The sequence below is a fragment of the Sceloporus occidentalis genome, unplaced genomic scaffold (assembly GCF_023333645.1).
Source record: "Sceloporus occidentalis isolate IW3139 unplaced genomic scaffold, rSceOcc1.0.p SCAF_5, whole genome shotgun sequence".
Classification (NCBI taxonomy): Eukaryota; Metazoa; Chordata; class Lepidosauria; order Squamata; family Phrynosomatidae; genus Sceloporus; species Sceloporus occidentalis.
In genome coordinates, this window is record NW_028316985.1 from 139781858 (window position 1) to 139799661 (window position 17804).

At 38.2% G+C, this 17804-nt stretch overlaps 1 protein-coding gene across 4 annotated transcripts in view; it reads left to right on the forward strand.

Moving 5' to 3' along the window:
- The first annotated feature begins 916 nt into the window (after positions 1-916).
- The window catches only part of RBM46 (RNA binding motif protein 46), a 33735-nt gene continuing 16847 nt past the window's right edge, over positions 917-17804 (forward strand). For 2 of the 4 annotated variants that reach the window (XM_089525638.1, XM_089525637.1), the window contains exons 1-5: positions 917-939; positions 4585-4756; positions 6019-6486; positions 8469-9251; positions 15438-15497. In XM_089525638.1, the coding sequence (XP_089381764.1) occupies positions 4606-4756; positions 6019-6486; positions 8469-9251; positions 15438-15493 (1458 nt within the window). In that variant the 5' untranslated portion in view covers positions 917-939; positions 4585-4605 and the 3' untranslated portion in view covers positions 15494-15497. The remainder of the gene's footprint in view (positions 940-4584; positions 4757-6018; positions 6487-8468; positions 9252-15437; positions 15498-17804) is intronic. The other 2 variants (XM_089525639.1, XM_089525636.1) reach the window with 1 other exon arrangement.

Below are 17804 nucleotides of genomic sequence, written 5' to 3' on the forward strand. Positions count from 1 at the left end.
TGTTTCACCCCTTACATTAAAAGCCTTAAGGGTCATGATAGAGCAACAAAGATGTGTTTGTTTATTTATGTGCCTTTCTGTTCCACCCATACTTAATTTTAAAATTAAAAGAGGCATGTGTGAGAAAAATGACATTTTTTCCACATTGAGAAGAATTGATGTATATCAGATCATTGATTTCCTGATTCTGATTTCCTCATCTTACTTCCTTTTATGGGAATTAGTGCTTAATGTCTGCTTGGTCCTGTGGAAGGCTATTGGAGACAAAAGAGTTTCCTTTGTTTTACTAATTTCAAGGGTTTATTCTGCTCCTGTTGTTTGTGTGCATGATTCTTATAAAATGACAAAACCAAAGAGGCCCCTTACAGTTCTAGTGTTTGTTCCTGTTCAGCACTTTGAAGCTTCATTTGTTAGAAAAATAAATAATTTTAAAAATTCAGTTTCTTATTATTTTATGAATTAAGTGTAGTTTAATTAATTATTATTATTATTATTATTATTTATATCCCGCTCTTCAGACCAAGTTATACACAACACATGTTGTGTTCCTCTCCCCCACGAAAAAGCCTCCCCCCCCTGCAAGACTTCAAACTGTGCTTCTCTAAGCATGGCTATTTTTTTTCCTTAGGAGAATGTATGCACAGTGACTCTTGAGTTATAAATATTATTCTATGATCTGTTGAGCTGAACACTAAATCTAAATTGAGTAAAGAAAATCTGCACTAAACTGCTATTTATTTGAATCTTTTCTTATTCTCACCTACAGATATTTTCCCTGTCAGGTTTGTTGGATGTGGATGACTGACCAAGTCGGAATCTAATTGTGCACATTGTGGATTTGACAACTGTTCAGATTTTATTTCTGAAGGCTACAGAACAGAGTAAATAAATTACAAAAAGTAGAACTCTGTAAGTTTCCATCATAGTTATTTCTTAACGGTGAGTAGCGCAGTGCAAAATTAACTCCTTTCCTTGGTATTTGGAACGTTTTCAAGATCTGCATTCTAAAATACATATTGCCTAGAAAAAGTGTGTAATATTAATACCATTAAAACATTACTTTCTTATAATAATGGAAGTGAAGAATTGAAATCTGTGTTTGAAATAGGTCCTGTACGTGAAACTACTTTGTTGTTGTTGCCTTTAAGTCGTTTCCAACTTATGGTGAGCCAAAGGTGAATGTGTCATGGGGTTTTCTTGGCAAGATATTTAATTGACCATTTTCCAGTAAATCTTGAGCAGAAGGTGTTTATGCACACTAAAATCTCTTTACTTCTGGTAAAAGAAAATAGGAAAACCACATATTATTGCATTTAAGTTTTGAGGTCATGTTATATACATGAGTATCATAGTAGAAGCAAGATTCAAACTGAATATATAACACAGCAATACAGTGTCACAGATCTGCTGTCTGGGGAAGATATGCATAGGGAAAAGCATATCTTCAGTGAAGAGAGACTGCCAACTAGAGAGGAGAAAAGATGCCCTTTTTGCAGAGCCCTTTGTAGGTCTGTAGAAAGGTTTGTGGTCTAAATATTACCAGGGTTGGTACTGCAGGTGCGAGACCTCTAATGGGGCATTCTAAGAGCAGGTCATAGAATCATAGAATCTGAGACCACAAGGGCCATCCAGTCCAACCCCCTGCCATGCAGGAACCCTCCATCAAAGCATCCCTGACAGATGGCCATCCAGCCTCTGCTTAATGTTCTCCAAGGAAGGAGACTCCGCTACACTCCAAGGGAGTTTGTTCCACTGTTGAATAGCCCTTACTGTCAGGAAGTTCCTCCTAATGTTGAGGTGGAATCTCTTTTCCTGTAGCTTGCATCCATTGTTCTGGGTCCTGTTCTCTGCAGCAGCAGAAAACAAGCTTGTTCCCTCCTCAATATGACACCCCTTCAAGTATTTAAACAGAGCTATCATATCACGTCTTAACCTTCTCTTCTCCAGGCTAAACATCCTCAGCTCCCTAAGTCGTTCCTCATAGGGCATGGTTTCCAGACCCTTCACCATTTTAGTCGCCCTCCTTTGGACACGCTCCAGTTTCTCAATGTCCTTTTTGAATTGTGGTGCCCAGAACTGGATACAATATTCCAGGTGGGACCTGACCAAAGCAAAATAAAGTAGCACTATTGCTTCTCTTGATCTAAATACTATACTTCTATTGATGCAGCCTAAAATTGCATTGGCCTTTTTAGCTGTCACATCGCACTGTTGATGCATGTTCAGCTTTTGGTCTACTTGGACTCCTAGATCCCTTTCACTTGTAGTGTTGTTCAGCCAGGAGTCCTCCATCCTATATCTGTGCATTTTATTTTTCTGCCCTCAGTGCAGTACCTTACATTTCTCCCCATTGAAGTTCATTTTGTTAGCTTTGGCCCAGCTTTCTAGTTTATTCAGGTCATTTTGAATTTTGATCCTGTCCTCTGGAGTATTAGCTACTCCTCCTAATTTGGTGTCATCTGCAAATTTGATAAGTATGCCCCCAATTCTGTCATCCAAGTAATTGATAAAGATGTTGAATAGCTCTGGGCCCAGGACAGAGCCCTGTGGAACCCACTGGTCACTTCTCTCCAGGATGAAAAGGAACCTGACCTTGTATTCAAGAATCCTTTGTTCTTCCAAGAGACTCAATGTTGGATTCTTAACCTACACCAGCCTGTAGCAGGTATAGTTAATGTACCAATGAAATCCCTGAGGTAAGGGATAACTAAAATAACTAATGAACTCAGTGTAAGAAAATCTCCATCACTACCTCATCTAGGGCAGTCTGGAAACTTTTTGGAAATGGTAGATTGTCTGCTATTTGCCTCTACCTGCTTAAAATAGGTGACTAAAGTAGGTGTCTGGGGATCTCTGGTACAGGTATATTACAGTTGATAAAGCAGAAGGCATTACTTAATAGAAAGTTTGGTTCCCAAGGCTGAATTAATATGCTAAGAATAAGTATGCGTTCCTGCTCCACACAATGAACAACATGTTCCAGCAAACTTTTTGTTCAAACCTAACAATATGCATGTGTGAAATGAAACAACCAGTTAGGTGAGCCTTGCATAAGTAAGCAAAAACCTTCTAGACACAGCTTAAAACAAATCTTCAAAAATGAATTGGGCAATGATTTTGTTTTTCATCAGCCTTCACTCCCACCCCCCAGGATTTCAGTTTTGGTGGCCAAACTTGAGTTATGCTTTTTAACATACTGGGAATAGCTGATGAGGAAGGCTTATCTTCTTTCCCCTCTTTTTTCCTGCTCATGCATGTTCAGAAGGGATTCTTGTAGGCAGCTGCTGCTGTTCATCTTGTCATGTTGCAGTCAGGTACATACAGCTACAGTAGGATCAACAAAAGTAAAATCCCGTTTTTCCTGCTCAATTTTTATTGCTTTGTTTACTGCTGCTATGACCTGGTACCAAAGGTCTGTATTTCTCCAGACCTCCTTCATCCTCCCAATGCCAAAGTTACTTTTAAAAGGGTAAGGAGGTAAGGCTGGGTAGGTATAAATCAAGTTTGTAAAAAGAAATCTCTTTGTCAGAGGTTCTGTTAGCTGAGCTAAATACCTGTTTTCTATTTTTTATATATATAAAATTCAGCACTGTGGCCTGAAAAATGTTCCTATAATTATATTTTGTACTGAATTTTTTATAAAAATGAGCACTTCTTTAAAATATGAATGGATAAAATACCAATAGAATTGTTCAGTTTCATAGCTGCTAATTAATCTTTTCACCAGGTAACTCTCTTGAAGAAGCAAGTGTGTGCGTGTGTATGTAAAGACACATACACATACACACATACATAAACACACAGGGTATAATACAGTTAATGATTTAAGCTTTTGATGCCTTAATTTTCAAGTGCAATGGAGATGGATGCTGTCCAGGTTGAAGACTTCCAAGTATGCTAATAAAAATATCTTACGTATTCCAATAAAAATAATGTGCAAGTTAAGCTTTAAATTTGTTTTAATATAATATTTTTAAAACCCACTAATATCATTTTATTGGATCTTCTCCTTCATAATAAAAATTCAGCTGTAATAATATTGCCTGATGCTCAGCCATGAAACCCACTGGATGACCCTGGGGAAGTCACTACCATGCGCTACCGCACTACCATTATGGACAATTGAACTTGAGCATCTGTGGATTTTGGTATCCAAGGAAGGGTTAGGAACAGATCCCCCGCAGATACCAAGAGCCCACTGTATATCACTGTTTTTTGATAAAATCATGGATTTCATTTCACATACACATTTGCAGTTTTGAATGTGTAGTATTAAATCAAATGCAAGCATATTAAATGTTAATATTTTGTTTGTTTGTTTGTTTCATATAAATGCAACTCTGTCTGGGATTCTGGAACAAACTATATCCTATTCTAGATTCCATTGCTGAATTTCTAAAATATGCAACAAGAAACATTTACTAACATACAGAGATATTAAATTTCTTTGAACTTAAGAAATTAGTAGCATTCGTCTGTATGATTTTTCAATACATGATCTTTATATAAGAAATCACTGGATTCATTTTCTCTATAAGAAGTATGAAAATATTGTACATTTAAATAACCATTAACATTTGTTAGTTTTCTGAAGACGGTAAAGCAATGAATGAAGAACAGACAGATGTTACAAATGGCTGCAGCAAAGTTAGAACGGGTACTCAGAACGAAGCTGCGTTATTGGCTCTTATGGAAAAGACTGGTTACAATATGGTTCAAGAAAACGGTCAAAGAAAATTTGGTGGACCTCCACCAGGTAAGAAAGTAAACCATAAAGTATCAGTCTTGACCTTAGTTTGGACTTTCAAGTCTGCCTCTTTTTAAAAAATAAAAGTATATTTGTCATTGTTTTCCTTTGCTTCATCCTTTAGATCATTTGTTATATGCCCCTGAGTTTTTACCCCTGACTTACCCACAGATCATCTCAAAATCCATAATTTAGGCCCCAAAACCTGCCATCAATTTATACATGAAGTTCACTTATAGTCAAGTATATACGTTACATTAATGTGCTTGTCTTGGAAAATACAGGCCTGGAGTCTGGGGCTAGCATAGCATTGGGGAAAACTGTCCGTCTGAATTTGTAAGTCCCTCTGTCAAACTGGACTATTTTAATCAGTCTGTGTAAGGTGCAGTGTTGTGGACAAATCAGAGGGTGACTATAATGTCAAAATAAGCTTGAGCCATGCTGAAAGAGAAGTGTCTTCAACCAAGGAAAATTTTTAGACACTGCAATGATTAAATTCTTAGAATCTCAAGGTAAAGCAGATTAAGCATTTCAGTACATTTTGATCCTAGCTGGTGCTTTCTACTAACAATAACAATCTGAAATGTAAGGAAAAAGGTTCAACAGAAAGAGTGTTTAGTTAGTACTTGCTAAGTAATTTTTCTTTGTGGCTTAATAACTCCTGTTTAATTATTGGCTAATGGTAGATTCCTGTAATTTGATATATGTTGTTGATGTTATTGCTGGATAGATTTTCTAAAATTCCTATAAATAGTAAGATGTACGTTTACTTTGGTGTCACATTGTTCAATTTGAATGCTGACATCTGGAGCAGCACTGTGTTGTGAAATAAATGTATTAATTTTTGAATTTAGAAATTGTCTTTCTCCCAGAGTGGGACCCAGTGTGGCTCACAGATAAAATTGGTTAAAAACTTAACAATACTTTTTACAACAATTAAAGTAATTTAATTTGAAAAGTATAAACATAGGTTAAAAATACAAAAGTTAAAAACATTAATAAGCACAGCACACACACTCTAGTAAGAAGCTCCCCTGCAAATGATTGCACAAACTTTTCTCTTCAGTTCCCTAATGCGTCCATTCTTGAACAAAGATGGGATGGAAGCAAGTTTCCCACACAGTAGGTAGTGATGATTCAGAAAATTCATAACTTTTTGAAGGCAAGGTTATAATGACAGTTATATGATCAAATACTATATGTACCAAAAAAAATTATTCACAAAACATATTGACACAGCATTCAGAATAATGGGGACAATTTTTTTTAAGGTTGGGAAGGTCCACCACCACCACGAGGCTGTGAAGTTTTTGTGGGAAAAATTCCCCGTGATATGTATGAAGATGAACTAGTTCCTGTTTTTGAAAGAGCTGGGAAGATCTATGAATTCAGGCTGATGATGGAATTTAGTGGCGAGAATCGTGGATATGCATTTGTAATGTATACAACCAAAGAAGAAGCTCAGCTCGCTATTCGGATCCTTAATAATTATGAGATTCGTCCTGGGAAGTTTATTGGAGTTTGTGTAAGTTTGGACAACTGCAGACTATTTATTGGAGCTATTCCAAAAGAAAAGAAAAAAGAAGAGATCTTGGATGAAATGAAAAAAGTCACCGAAGGTGTAGTGGATGTTATTGTGTATCCAAGTGCAACTGATAAGACAAAGAATCGTGGGTTTGCTTTTGTTGAATATGAATCCCACAGGGCTGCAGCTATGGCAAGAAGGAAACTCATTCCTGGTAAATTTTTCTTTTTCTCATATCCCATTCTTGTTTAGCAACTCATTCTTGGGTCTGAGCTTTATGACTATTGCAAATCATTGTGTTCCAATCATGTAGAAATTGGCAGTCAGTGTTAGTATTACTTTAATACCCAAGTGGATGACGGGGGTGAGGAGTGATGAGATCTTTGCAAAATGACATTTGTGGTGGGGGGGGCGGGCACAAACATATAGCACACTGCTCTTCTTTAGTTTCTTGTCAGTGGGCATTCCAGTTAACACCAGACAGGCGTGAAGGAGTGGCCTGGGTTTGCTCCAGCAGGAAGTGGGTCACAATTCAACTGTCCGCACAGCCCACTCCCAAAGTTGGCCGCAGACACAGGGACCAACCAGCATCAGCCAGGAGTTGGATTTTCCCAGCTATTTTTTGCTCTGGTCCTAAGGACTCGAGCATGGCATCACTGCGGCTTCCGGACACTTTGGAAGCATACATCATGTCTTCAAAGTAGCCAGAAGCCACTTCATTTGGCCCGTCTGTTCTGGGCCAGAGAGAGAAAGTCCATTTGGGTTGAAACAATGTTCATAACTGTATGTTCCTTAAAGTTGTAATGAACTGATTCAAAATTTCTTCAACTGTTCTGGGGATCTGTATACAAATGAGTCTTTATTAGCAAAAACAATGAATGGATACCATATCTTAATAAAATTGCTCTCATCGATGTCTTTCATTTAGCAAGTTGATTTCTCACACAACGCCAGCTTTAATACACTCTGCAGCCACTGTTGAAAGGATAGGCAAGTTAGTTGAGTCCAGTGCTAACCTCGCTGCTCCAGTCATCATATGAATTAGATTGTTAATTAATCTGGTGTTCCCACAGAAAAAAGAAAGCAGTTAGAGTGAACCACAAGCATCAATCGATTGGCTAATCATCACAGAGATAAAAGCCAAGATCTGATCCCAGAATGATCTAACCTTTGAGCAGTAAAGCCATATTTGCAACATCCTCCCCAACACAGTGCTGAGAGATTACTATGTATTTAAGAGATGTGTGTTGCAGTAAGATACCATTTGTACAGTACTTTTAATTCATTTTCCCTAAGTGTAATGGCAAGATGGATTTTACCATTCTTAACACACCTTTGTGTGTAAATCATTGTCAAGAAGTACCAGATGTTGTATTCCTAACTACCAGAATCTGACAGTATTACCTATTCACCCAGTTTACTGCTTCAGCTTCCTGATTATTAAATTGCAGGCTCAGAAGTTGGCGGTTGAATCAGAAAAGTAGGTTAGGGCTCATGGAGTAACCCTCCTTATTTCCAGCCAAGCCAGCATATGAAGCTTTAATTTTCTCTTGTTTAAAGTTCAAGCTGCCTTGTTGAAACGGGTCCCCAAATCTGAAAATGCTACAAATTTTGTCTGCAGCAGTGTTAAGTCCCACAACTACTCTAGAAAGGAAAGACATGATCACTTAATGAAGGGCCTTTAAACCAATCTCTGGGTCCTAAGCCTCTTCCCGCAGTTCTTCCATGTAATTTGTCCAGGACAGAGTTATCCTTTCATTTGTAGAAGTAAAATGTGTACACTTCAGCATGGCCAAAAATCCATGCTTCTGCTTCATACATCAAAAGACAGCAGCATCCCAAGAAAAAGCTTTACAGAACCCCAAAGTTCATCTCTTTGCAAAAAATATTAAGGCAGTCTTTAGTAGCACTCCTAGTTTTTTTAACTGCTCCTGTTCAAACCACAATTCTACAATGTTAACACCATATTAATACTTAATTTTTTATAAACCGTGTATATCATTCTACAAATAATTGCGTTACCTGATCAAAAACCATATGCAATAAATGTTTTCAGATATGGCATCCCAATGTATGGAATGTAGTTCCTCAGAAAATTGCGCTATGAGATACTCAGAAGTGTAGGACAAAATATTTTTTTTATAAAATAGATATGGGAACTAATGAACATTATTACATTTTATTCTCTTTCTATAGGAACATTCCAGTTATGGGGCCATACTATTCAGGTAGATTGGGCAGACCCAGAAAAAGAAGTGGACGAAGAAACAATGCAGAGGGTTAAAGTATTATATGTTCGAAACCTGATGATCTCAACTACAGAAGAAACAATTAAGGCTGAATTTAACAAATTTAAGCCAGGAGCTGTTGAGCGTGTGAAAAAACTTCGAGATTATGCTTTTGTTCACTTCTTCAATCGAGATGATGCAGTTGCAGCTATGTCAGTTATGAATGGGAAATGCATTGATGGAGCTAGTATTGAGGTAACACTAGCCAAGCCAGTAAACAAAGAAAGCACTTGGAGACAGCATCTTAATGGTCAAATTAGTCCCAGTTCTGAAAATCTTCTTGTCTTTGCAAACAAAGAAGATGGTCATCAGAAGTCTCTAGCAAAGCCAGCAAATCTTCCAATTCGCCTTAATGGACAGCATAGTCCTAGTCCTCCTGAAATTGAAAGGTGTTCTTACCCATTTTTCCCAGGAACAAAGCTTACTCCAATTAGTATATTCTCATTAAAATCTAGTCATTTTAGTTCTGCAACAATGCAGCTAGATTATTATTGCAATAAAAATAACTGGGCACCTCCAGAATATTACTTGTATTCAACAACAAGTCAAGATGGAAAGGTACTACTAGTATATAAGATTGTTATTCCTACTGTTGCCAATGGATCCCAGAGTTATTTTATGCCAGACAAACTTTGCACTACAGTAGAAGATGCAAAAGAGCTGGCTGCACAGTTTGCTTTGCTGCACTTGGGTAAGTACTTAAAACATTTTTTAATTAACACGAGTTTGATTCTTGATTTACATTATTTTTGCATTAATTCAAATAAAGCAAATAAGTCTCCATTAGTGACCGCCTAGAGCAGTGGTTCCCAAACTTTGGTCCTCCAGATGTTTTGGACTTCAGCACCCAGAATATCTGACTGTTGGTCAAGTTGGCTGGGCCTTTTGGGAGCTGAAGTTCAAACCACATGGAGGACCAACAATTGGGAACCACTGCCCTAGAGTTTAGCTAGCAAAATATACAGTATAATGTGTACTGCAGAGCCACTTCCCAGCGGCTGAGCATACAGGTCAAGATTGCACGGTCAGCCTGTGCTGTTCTGGCCCCAATGCTCACCCAGGTTGGTCCCCTGGTCAATGTAGGGACAGGTGAGTGTTTACACACCTGTCCCTGCACCAACTGGGGAACTGCTACTAGTGTGTGCTCCTTACATTGCCACACTGTTGCTCATGATCAGAAGTCCTCTGTCACTGCATCTGATGTGGAAACAGAGTGCCTGGCTGCACCCATGTAGCCAGGTGCACCATTTCTATGTCAGACGCAGTGACAGTACTTCTGAGTATGAGTGATGGTGTGGCAAGATAAGGAGTGCAAAAGCCATCTAAATGGTTGGGGTTTGTTGCAGAGTTTTCAGGAAATTCCACAGCAAACCAGGGATCAAATTACCACCAGTGTAAAGGCTGTTTACCGTGAGATCAGGCCAGATCCACCAGATGTATGCATTGTAAACTGCTTAAGAGAGTGCTTAGCATTAAATGTAAATACTATTGTTATTGCTATATCCGTGTATGGTCTAGCAAAATCAGGGTTTTGGCCGGCATAATCTGAACTGGACAATGTGAGGCTAGGGAGAAACACAGGCCTTTGAGCCCCTATGGATAACCTCCTAGTCTTCAGTTTCACTTATACAATAAAGGACCTGCCAAGTATTTCAATTTCTTCTTTTAAGTTTCAGGTAAACAGTGTGTTAGGGATCATATTTAATCTACAGTATATATCTGATTTAGATAATTTACCTTATTTTCTTAGTAGTTTTGATAAGATTGTTTTTTGCCTATATTTACAGATGGGGGTCTTTGCCTTTAAGACACTTTCTCTTTTTATTGAAAAGGCAGTGGCAGTAAATTTGTATTTCAGTTGCACCTTTCACTGTGTACAGAAACTTTGTCTCCTTGAAAAAGAATATGTAGGAGAAACCATTTTTAGAATGAATGCTACCATAAAGATACTCTGGAATTGATATGTGGAGATATTTAACTTCCATCTCCTGAGGATATGGCAAGAATACATTGCACTTACAAGCTGTTTTTTGTTTTTTTGTTTGTTTTTGCCAGATAAAACCTGAAGCAAATTTTAAATTAGTTTCCGTTAAGAGTAGTGTGTGTGAGAGAGTATGTGTGTATGTATGCTTGTGCCTGTGGCTTCAGGTTGTCTGCTGGCTTATGGCAACCCCATGATTTCATATGGAATACTCAGAAGTCTTTAAGTTCCTTTTTCTGAAATATAGCCTACAGTACCTCATATTCATTGGCAGTCTCCCATCCAAGTACTAACCAGAGCCGACTCTGCTTAGCTTCCAAGTTCAGATAGAATGTGGTGTTTTCAGGGTATTTGGGCCCTGGCCCGCAACAAATAGCTGCTATTCTGCAGGGGAATGGACAATACAGTCCTGTGTTTCTTGCAGCATCCAATTTCATTTCTATATTAGTGTGGAGGAAGAAGCTTCCCTTCGCTGATAACTCATTTGAATTTTTCTGATGGGTGCATCAGAGGGACCATTCATGTTTCCACTTTCAACTCACTTACTGATATGTATACAATATCTTCTTATGGCTAAGAGGTAGGCAATTAAATCCTTTTCTAAAAATGTTTTTCATTTGTTAATGTGGTTTTTTTAATGCCACAATCTGCTTTGTCCCAGGTTGAGTTCAACATTACATTAATAAATATCTAAAAATAGAATAATGGTAGTAGTTTAATGGCTCAATGAAATATTACATGGGGCTGCTTTAAATATAACTGGCTATTTGATTAAAACCCACCCCATATTGAGGGTCTGGGTTTTTGTAAGTTTTATAACTTGAAAGTTAGACTTTCATGAGGGATGACAGTTGCATTGTTCTAAAGTAGCCCTTGAGACTGCATCCCATAGCACAGATTTTTTAGTAGGAATAAAGGATTAAGCACTAAGATGTTTTTCATGTTTTCTCCCTAGTGGAATGAGCTTCAGGAATGAGTCTCAGAAGCAGGAAATATTGAGTGTATCTGTGTTCCCTAGCTATTTACTCCAGATCAGAGGTTTTACCTGCCTCAGTAGACCCCCTGATTCTCTTATGTAAGAAGCAAAATAATATTCATGGCATCTATCTCTACTGAACAGCATAACTGAAGTTCCTAGTTATAAAAACTGATTTTCCATATCCAGGCATGGAATTGTAGCCACACTATCTTTTCTCTCAGTATCATGAAATAAGATTTTACAGTTGGCCCTCTTTATCCATGGGTTTTTTATCCACAGATTCAAGTATTCACGGCTTGAAAATAAAGATTCCAGAAAAGTATAAATTCCAATAGCAAACCTTGATTTTCCATATAAGGGACACCATTTTGCTCTGCCATTATATTTAATGGGACTTGAGCATGCATGGATTTTGTTATCCACGGGGGATCCTGGAACCAAACCCCAGCGGATGACAGGATCCCACTGTACATAACATTGAAATTTGAAAGAAGGAAAATACGAAAGTAGACTAAGCAGCATAAGAGAACAGCAAATTTCCTCAGGTTGTCCTGACTGGTGGCTCATGTATGCGGCTGCGCCACCATTAAGGACAGCAACTTTTGTTGTCCTAAATGTCAGCGTGGCTGGTGCACCTGCCACCACTGAGGACGTTGGGGGCTGTCAATAATAATAATAATAATTATTATTATTATTATTTATATTCTGCTTAATCACTTGGAATCCAAGCAGATTACAACAATAAAAGAGGATACAGTTAAAATTCTAAAAAACCATACCCCCCCCCCCAGTATAAAAACATAGGCCTGTTACAGACAGCCAAAATAAAGCTGCTTCGAGTCACAGTGGAGGTATGGTGTTTCAATGATGCATGCGTCCTAAGAGTCCTGAAGCCACACCAAAGCCACGCTCCAATCTGGAGTGTGGCTTTGGTGCAACTTCTGGACTCTTAGGACGCATGCATCATTGAAACACCATACCTCCACTGTGACTCGAAGCAGCTTTATTTTGGCTGTCTGTAACAGGCCATAGTAATACTAAAAAGAGATTAAGCCAGACAGATATTAAAACAATAGTATAAAATCACAGTTAAAATTAGTGGTAGATTTGTAAAAAAGAAATGTATAGTGGGGACCAGATAGGATGGGAAAAGGGATGGAGAAAGGGGGAGAGAAGTGGAAGGGGAGGCAGGAAAATAGAGGTGGACCTGGTCTGGAAAGGCCTGCCAGAAGAGATCCGTCTTAATAGCCTTCTTAAAGGTTTCCAAGGTGGTAATGATGTGGCCACATGTCCTTGCTGCCATTGAATTTATGTTATCCCCAATAGCAGCATGGCCACGCAGCCATTGGGGACAATGCGAACTTGAGTATCTGCTGTTTTTGGTAGGCCAGACAGTACCAAACGGAGAAACAGGGACCTGGTTTTGCTGGACTTGCAGTTACACAGATGGTCTCCAGGTGTGTTAAATTGTGGCAGTTTTTGTAGCTGAGGAGAGTTTCCTCTTGCATTGTCTGGATACTGGAATACAGTCTTCTCATCAGGATTATAGGTCTGTGCTTTCCATTGCATTTTTCAGGACATGCTATGATGAGGCACTTTGTTGTGTGCCTTCAAGTCATTCTTGACTTACAGCAACCCTAAGGCAAACCTATAATGGAATTTGCTTGGCAGGATTTGTTTATAGGAGGTTTGCCATTGCCTTCCCCTGAGACTGAGAGGGTGTCATGACTTACCCAAAGTCACCCAATAGGTTTACATGGCCGAGCCAGAGTCCCTGTCCAATACTCAAACCACTATGCTGCACTGGCTGTCTGTGCCATGTACTACAGAACCTTTATTTGCACTAGCTAATATTATTGTCAATCCATTATGTGTAATACACACACTATCCCCATTCAGTATAGTCTTATTGAATTATTGTAGCTTATCTTTTCCTGTTTGATACTTCACTTTAAATTGCTACAAACCTTTATGTGCAACATATTTGAGTCAATAAAGTAAATTAGGTATTATTATCTCCAGTATTACAGATGGCTGGACTGAAGGAGAGACAGTGGCATCCATAAAAGTGTTCATGGCAGACATGAGAGTCAAACCAGGAACTTTCTAATGCATACACCAGTCTCTTACTCACCACAATGCAGAAGTAGTCACATTCACCTATGAGGCTTAAGACTGATGTAAATCTGGATTATAAAACTTGCATTGGTTTACCATGAACCATTTGCTTTCAGTGTTCCCAGCTGTGTCAACAGTATTCACACATGGCATAAACTGTATAAGAGAGGCCCAGTGGCCATTTCCACAAAAAAAAGCATGTAGGTTTCTGTAGTTCATGAACTGGTAAACAGAATTAGATTTTCGAGGCTATCTGCAATAATTGGACAACAGCCTTGAGGAACTACATATAGGCCTTAGAAGTAGGTAAGCAGGGGCTATACTCTGCATGTTTCCTGTAGGAAATCAGGCAATGGCTCTTTTGCTGTTTTAGCCCTCTTTATTCTTGGTAGAAAAAGGAACTGGTCTGCCACTGCATTCATCAGTGAAGCTCTATAGTATCTCATGGCTTCTGGGTCTTAATAGCCACTGTGGGAGGAGTATAGCGCACTAGGTTATTGTTTAGTCTGATCTAGCAGGCTTATTCTTGCAACCTTTAGGTGATATTTTAAATGTGATCAATGTACATCACAGCAGGAAGAGACTCAGAAGTACTTCAGGTGACACGTGAAATCTGTCTTGCATACCAAACTACGTAAAGAATATACTTGTAAGAATTGCTTTTTGGATCAGACTAATTCAACATGAGTGACTAAAAGTGGTCAGTCAGATGCATCTGAGAATCTCTTAGGCAAAGTATTATTCTCCCTTTATTCATAACTCATGATACTCACATTATCTTGATCATGGAGCTCGTATTTTGGTAATAAGTGCTAATGGACCTATGACACATGAAATTATTTGATAACCTTTTCAAGCTTTTTCAGCTTGCCTGTGTCTCTATGTCATAGTATCTTATGGCAATTAAGTTTATAAAGTTAATTACATGTGTGAATACATGTTTTTTTTTTATCCTTGATCTATTTCTGACTTAATTTGCACAAATGGGACTTAGATTGTGACATACTACACCATTTATAATAAGATACTTCAAGTAGACTAAATACATGATTTTCCTTTATTTAAATGGTCTTCAGTCAATCTTTGATTATAATATTCTAAATAAAATGTTGACTGTTGTTTGCAATTCTCAGGATGCTGAAGGAGCAATCCACAACCAGTGGATTATTTGCTCTTGTTAGGAGTCTGAAGTTATAAACCATTGACTCCTCATACTTTTTTTCTTTTCCTGCCGTGTAGATTCACTTTTACATGGCAAACTACAGCTTGGTTCTGACCCAAAAAATGAAAACTTTACCAATGAATTTTGTTTATATAGGAGAAGAAGATTATTTTCTTTTATTAAAAAAAACCCTACTTTTTGTGGTTTGTTGTAATGCTAGGGACAAAATGGTATAAATTTCATAACTATATTTTCATTTCTGTTTTGAGCATAAACCTATTTAAAATCTGCACTGATCTTGCAGCAATTACTGGATTTTAAGGTTGCTTATTTGTACAGATGTATTTTACAATGTTAGCACAGCATAACAGCCTCATGAATTTTTGGTTAGTTTGCTGGTAATATTTTAGCACTATTTTTCCTAAGCTGTGCACTGGTATAGAAAGGTTTGGGGATGTTAATTATAATTTGTATGTTTGCAAAACAATACTCTCTCCCGCTAGTTAGAAATAAACACTTAGTTACACTAGAAACTGTATGGATATTGTTTAGTTATGCAAGTCACAGAATTCCATACACTCTTGTTGGGGTTAAAATCACCTTGAAGATGGTTACATTCTGTCTCCACTGCTTGCAGAAAGGGTACATAACCTCCCCAGTCTGGACCTGTGTAGAAAAATTTGGAGAAAGTAAACAGGTAAGTAATTTGATTTAAGTCAAAAATGAAATATGTTTTGGAATAAAAATTGACATATGCAGAGAAAAAGTAGCAGTGGTCTCTCACTTATTTTAATCACTGCATGTAACTTCAACTTTTGATAACAAAATAGTTTTTAAAACCCTGGTGCCTCTAGAGAATGGATAACAAGGATATATATTCAAAAACTGACAAAATTGAGAGTTAGAAATATTTCTCAATAGTCGCAAAAACAACAGCGATCTTAATGGTACCTTAAACCTCATTAGGAGACTATGCTTGGGTCTTCCAAAGTCAAGTTTGTTGTTTGTTTTTGCAACATTCTTATAGAATTAGACCTATCAGGTACGCATTTTACAACTATGTCATTTGAAGCTTTGTACAAGTGTTTTTGTATTTCAGCTACTTGCATGTATATTTTACAAACAGCATCTGAGGCATTCTGCTACTGAGATCATTGGAATTCACTGTGCTCAAGAAATAACTGCATTCTGTAAATGAAGTTAGTTTTCTTTTATCTGAAGTTGTTTCACTGTGCTTCCATCTTGTATTTCCTGGCTCTAAATTGGTTTTGTTGTTGTTGTTGTTGTTTTGTTGATGCAGTATTGTCCTGAGTGGAAATCTTCCACTCTTGGGTGGAGGCACCACCTCCTGATAGATACTGGAAATGAACTGATTTATTCTGGGATGCAGTGAAAAGTTTATGTGATGTGCCAGATCTGAACTAGATCATCTGAACCAGCTGATCTGGGTTATGTGCCCTAGCTTCAGCTTTTACCTAAAGAATTATCTGTCCCAAGAGGAAGCTTTTACGTCTGCGGTTGAGCAGTGGATAAAAAACTAGCATACAATGCACCACTTTGGGCATGTCTTGCAAGGACCACTGCAACTTTTAACTGACATGTGCGATTGTCTATAAAGTGGTAAAATGTCCTTTCACTGAGGAGACAATTTCTACTGTTGAAACTATGTTTTTAAAATTGGGATAGAGCATTATCCCCCTAATGATACTAACATTTTGTCCTCATTGTAAGCAATAACTGTTTCCCTTCAGAATTCATGGTTTTCTAATTTTAAAAATTCAGAAGAACTTTTTAAAATCAAAAATACTAGCTTTATATTTTTTAAGATGCAGCAAGTCTGTTCCCTCTCTATCCCTCCCCCTCCCCCATCCATCCTCCCAAAAGGAACACAGACAGCAAACAGGTTGAGTCTCATCTTAAATGCTAGGGGCCAGACATGATTTGATTTTTTGGATTTTGGAATATTTGAATATACGTATTACGTATTTACTATGTATTTTATTTGCAGTTTACAGTTGCATCATTTACAGCAGGGGTGGTGAAAGTGCTATTTTTAAAAAATTCTACACTACCAGTTGAGTTTCTTCTTTGTGGTTATCTGGACCTGCGCAGTGCATCATTCTAGAGCTATTCTGTAAGCATTTTAGTGGCAACCCCAGATGCCCAGCCAAAGCACTTACAGCCTAAATTCTTAATTCTTTTTGTCTGCTGCAGCAAAAGCATCAATTTGACCTTGTTCTGAGCTTGGATTTCTTGACTGATTAAATTTCTATCTTGCAGTTTTAATCTTATATTCTGGTTTCAATTTTGGATTATGCTTTGAACATACCTAAACTCTGTTGTCTTCACCTGGTTCATCATTTTGGCCATCTGCCCTGTGGGGCTCATGTCCTCCACCTTCTGTGGTGTTTAGGCCTAGAGAGAACAGTCACTCCAAATGCCTGTTGTGTTAGGATAGGTACAACACGTTGAGGTTGGTGCACACCCATGCATTGCCCTCTCATGCACATCGGATCCATTTGGTTCTACTTAAGGCTATCTTCTTGGAGAATGCCTTCAACATAGTAGTCTGCACTACTGAAAACAAGTACTGTAATTCAGCCTCAACGCTTCTGTTGACTCCTTGCTCAGTCTTGGCCCAAATATTTAGGGTTCCAACTTCCAAATTGCTCTTTGGAAATCTCATTATGATTCAGTATCAGATGCTGTGGACTGCCTTTATTGGACCTGGCTGTTCCACCCCACTGCTGACTTCTGCTCTCAGCCTGATCACTAAAACCAAGGGATTCAGTGCTGCAGGGTTCAGTCCAAACATGCTGCCCATTCAGCCTCTTGGGGTGGAAAGCTTTCCATGCCTATGTTAGTGAGTAACCACTGTCATCTGTCCAGTGAGAAGAGGAATGTACTATTGTGATAGTATGAAGCCACCCTTTACATCAGTAGGTTGGTACAGCATCATAGAGTGTCTGGGCAACCTCTAGTTCAGTAGACATTCCTGGACAGT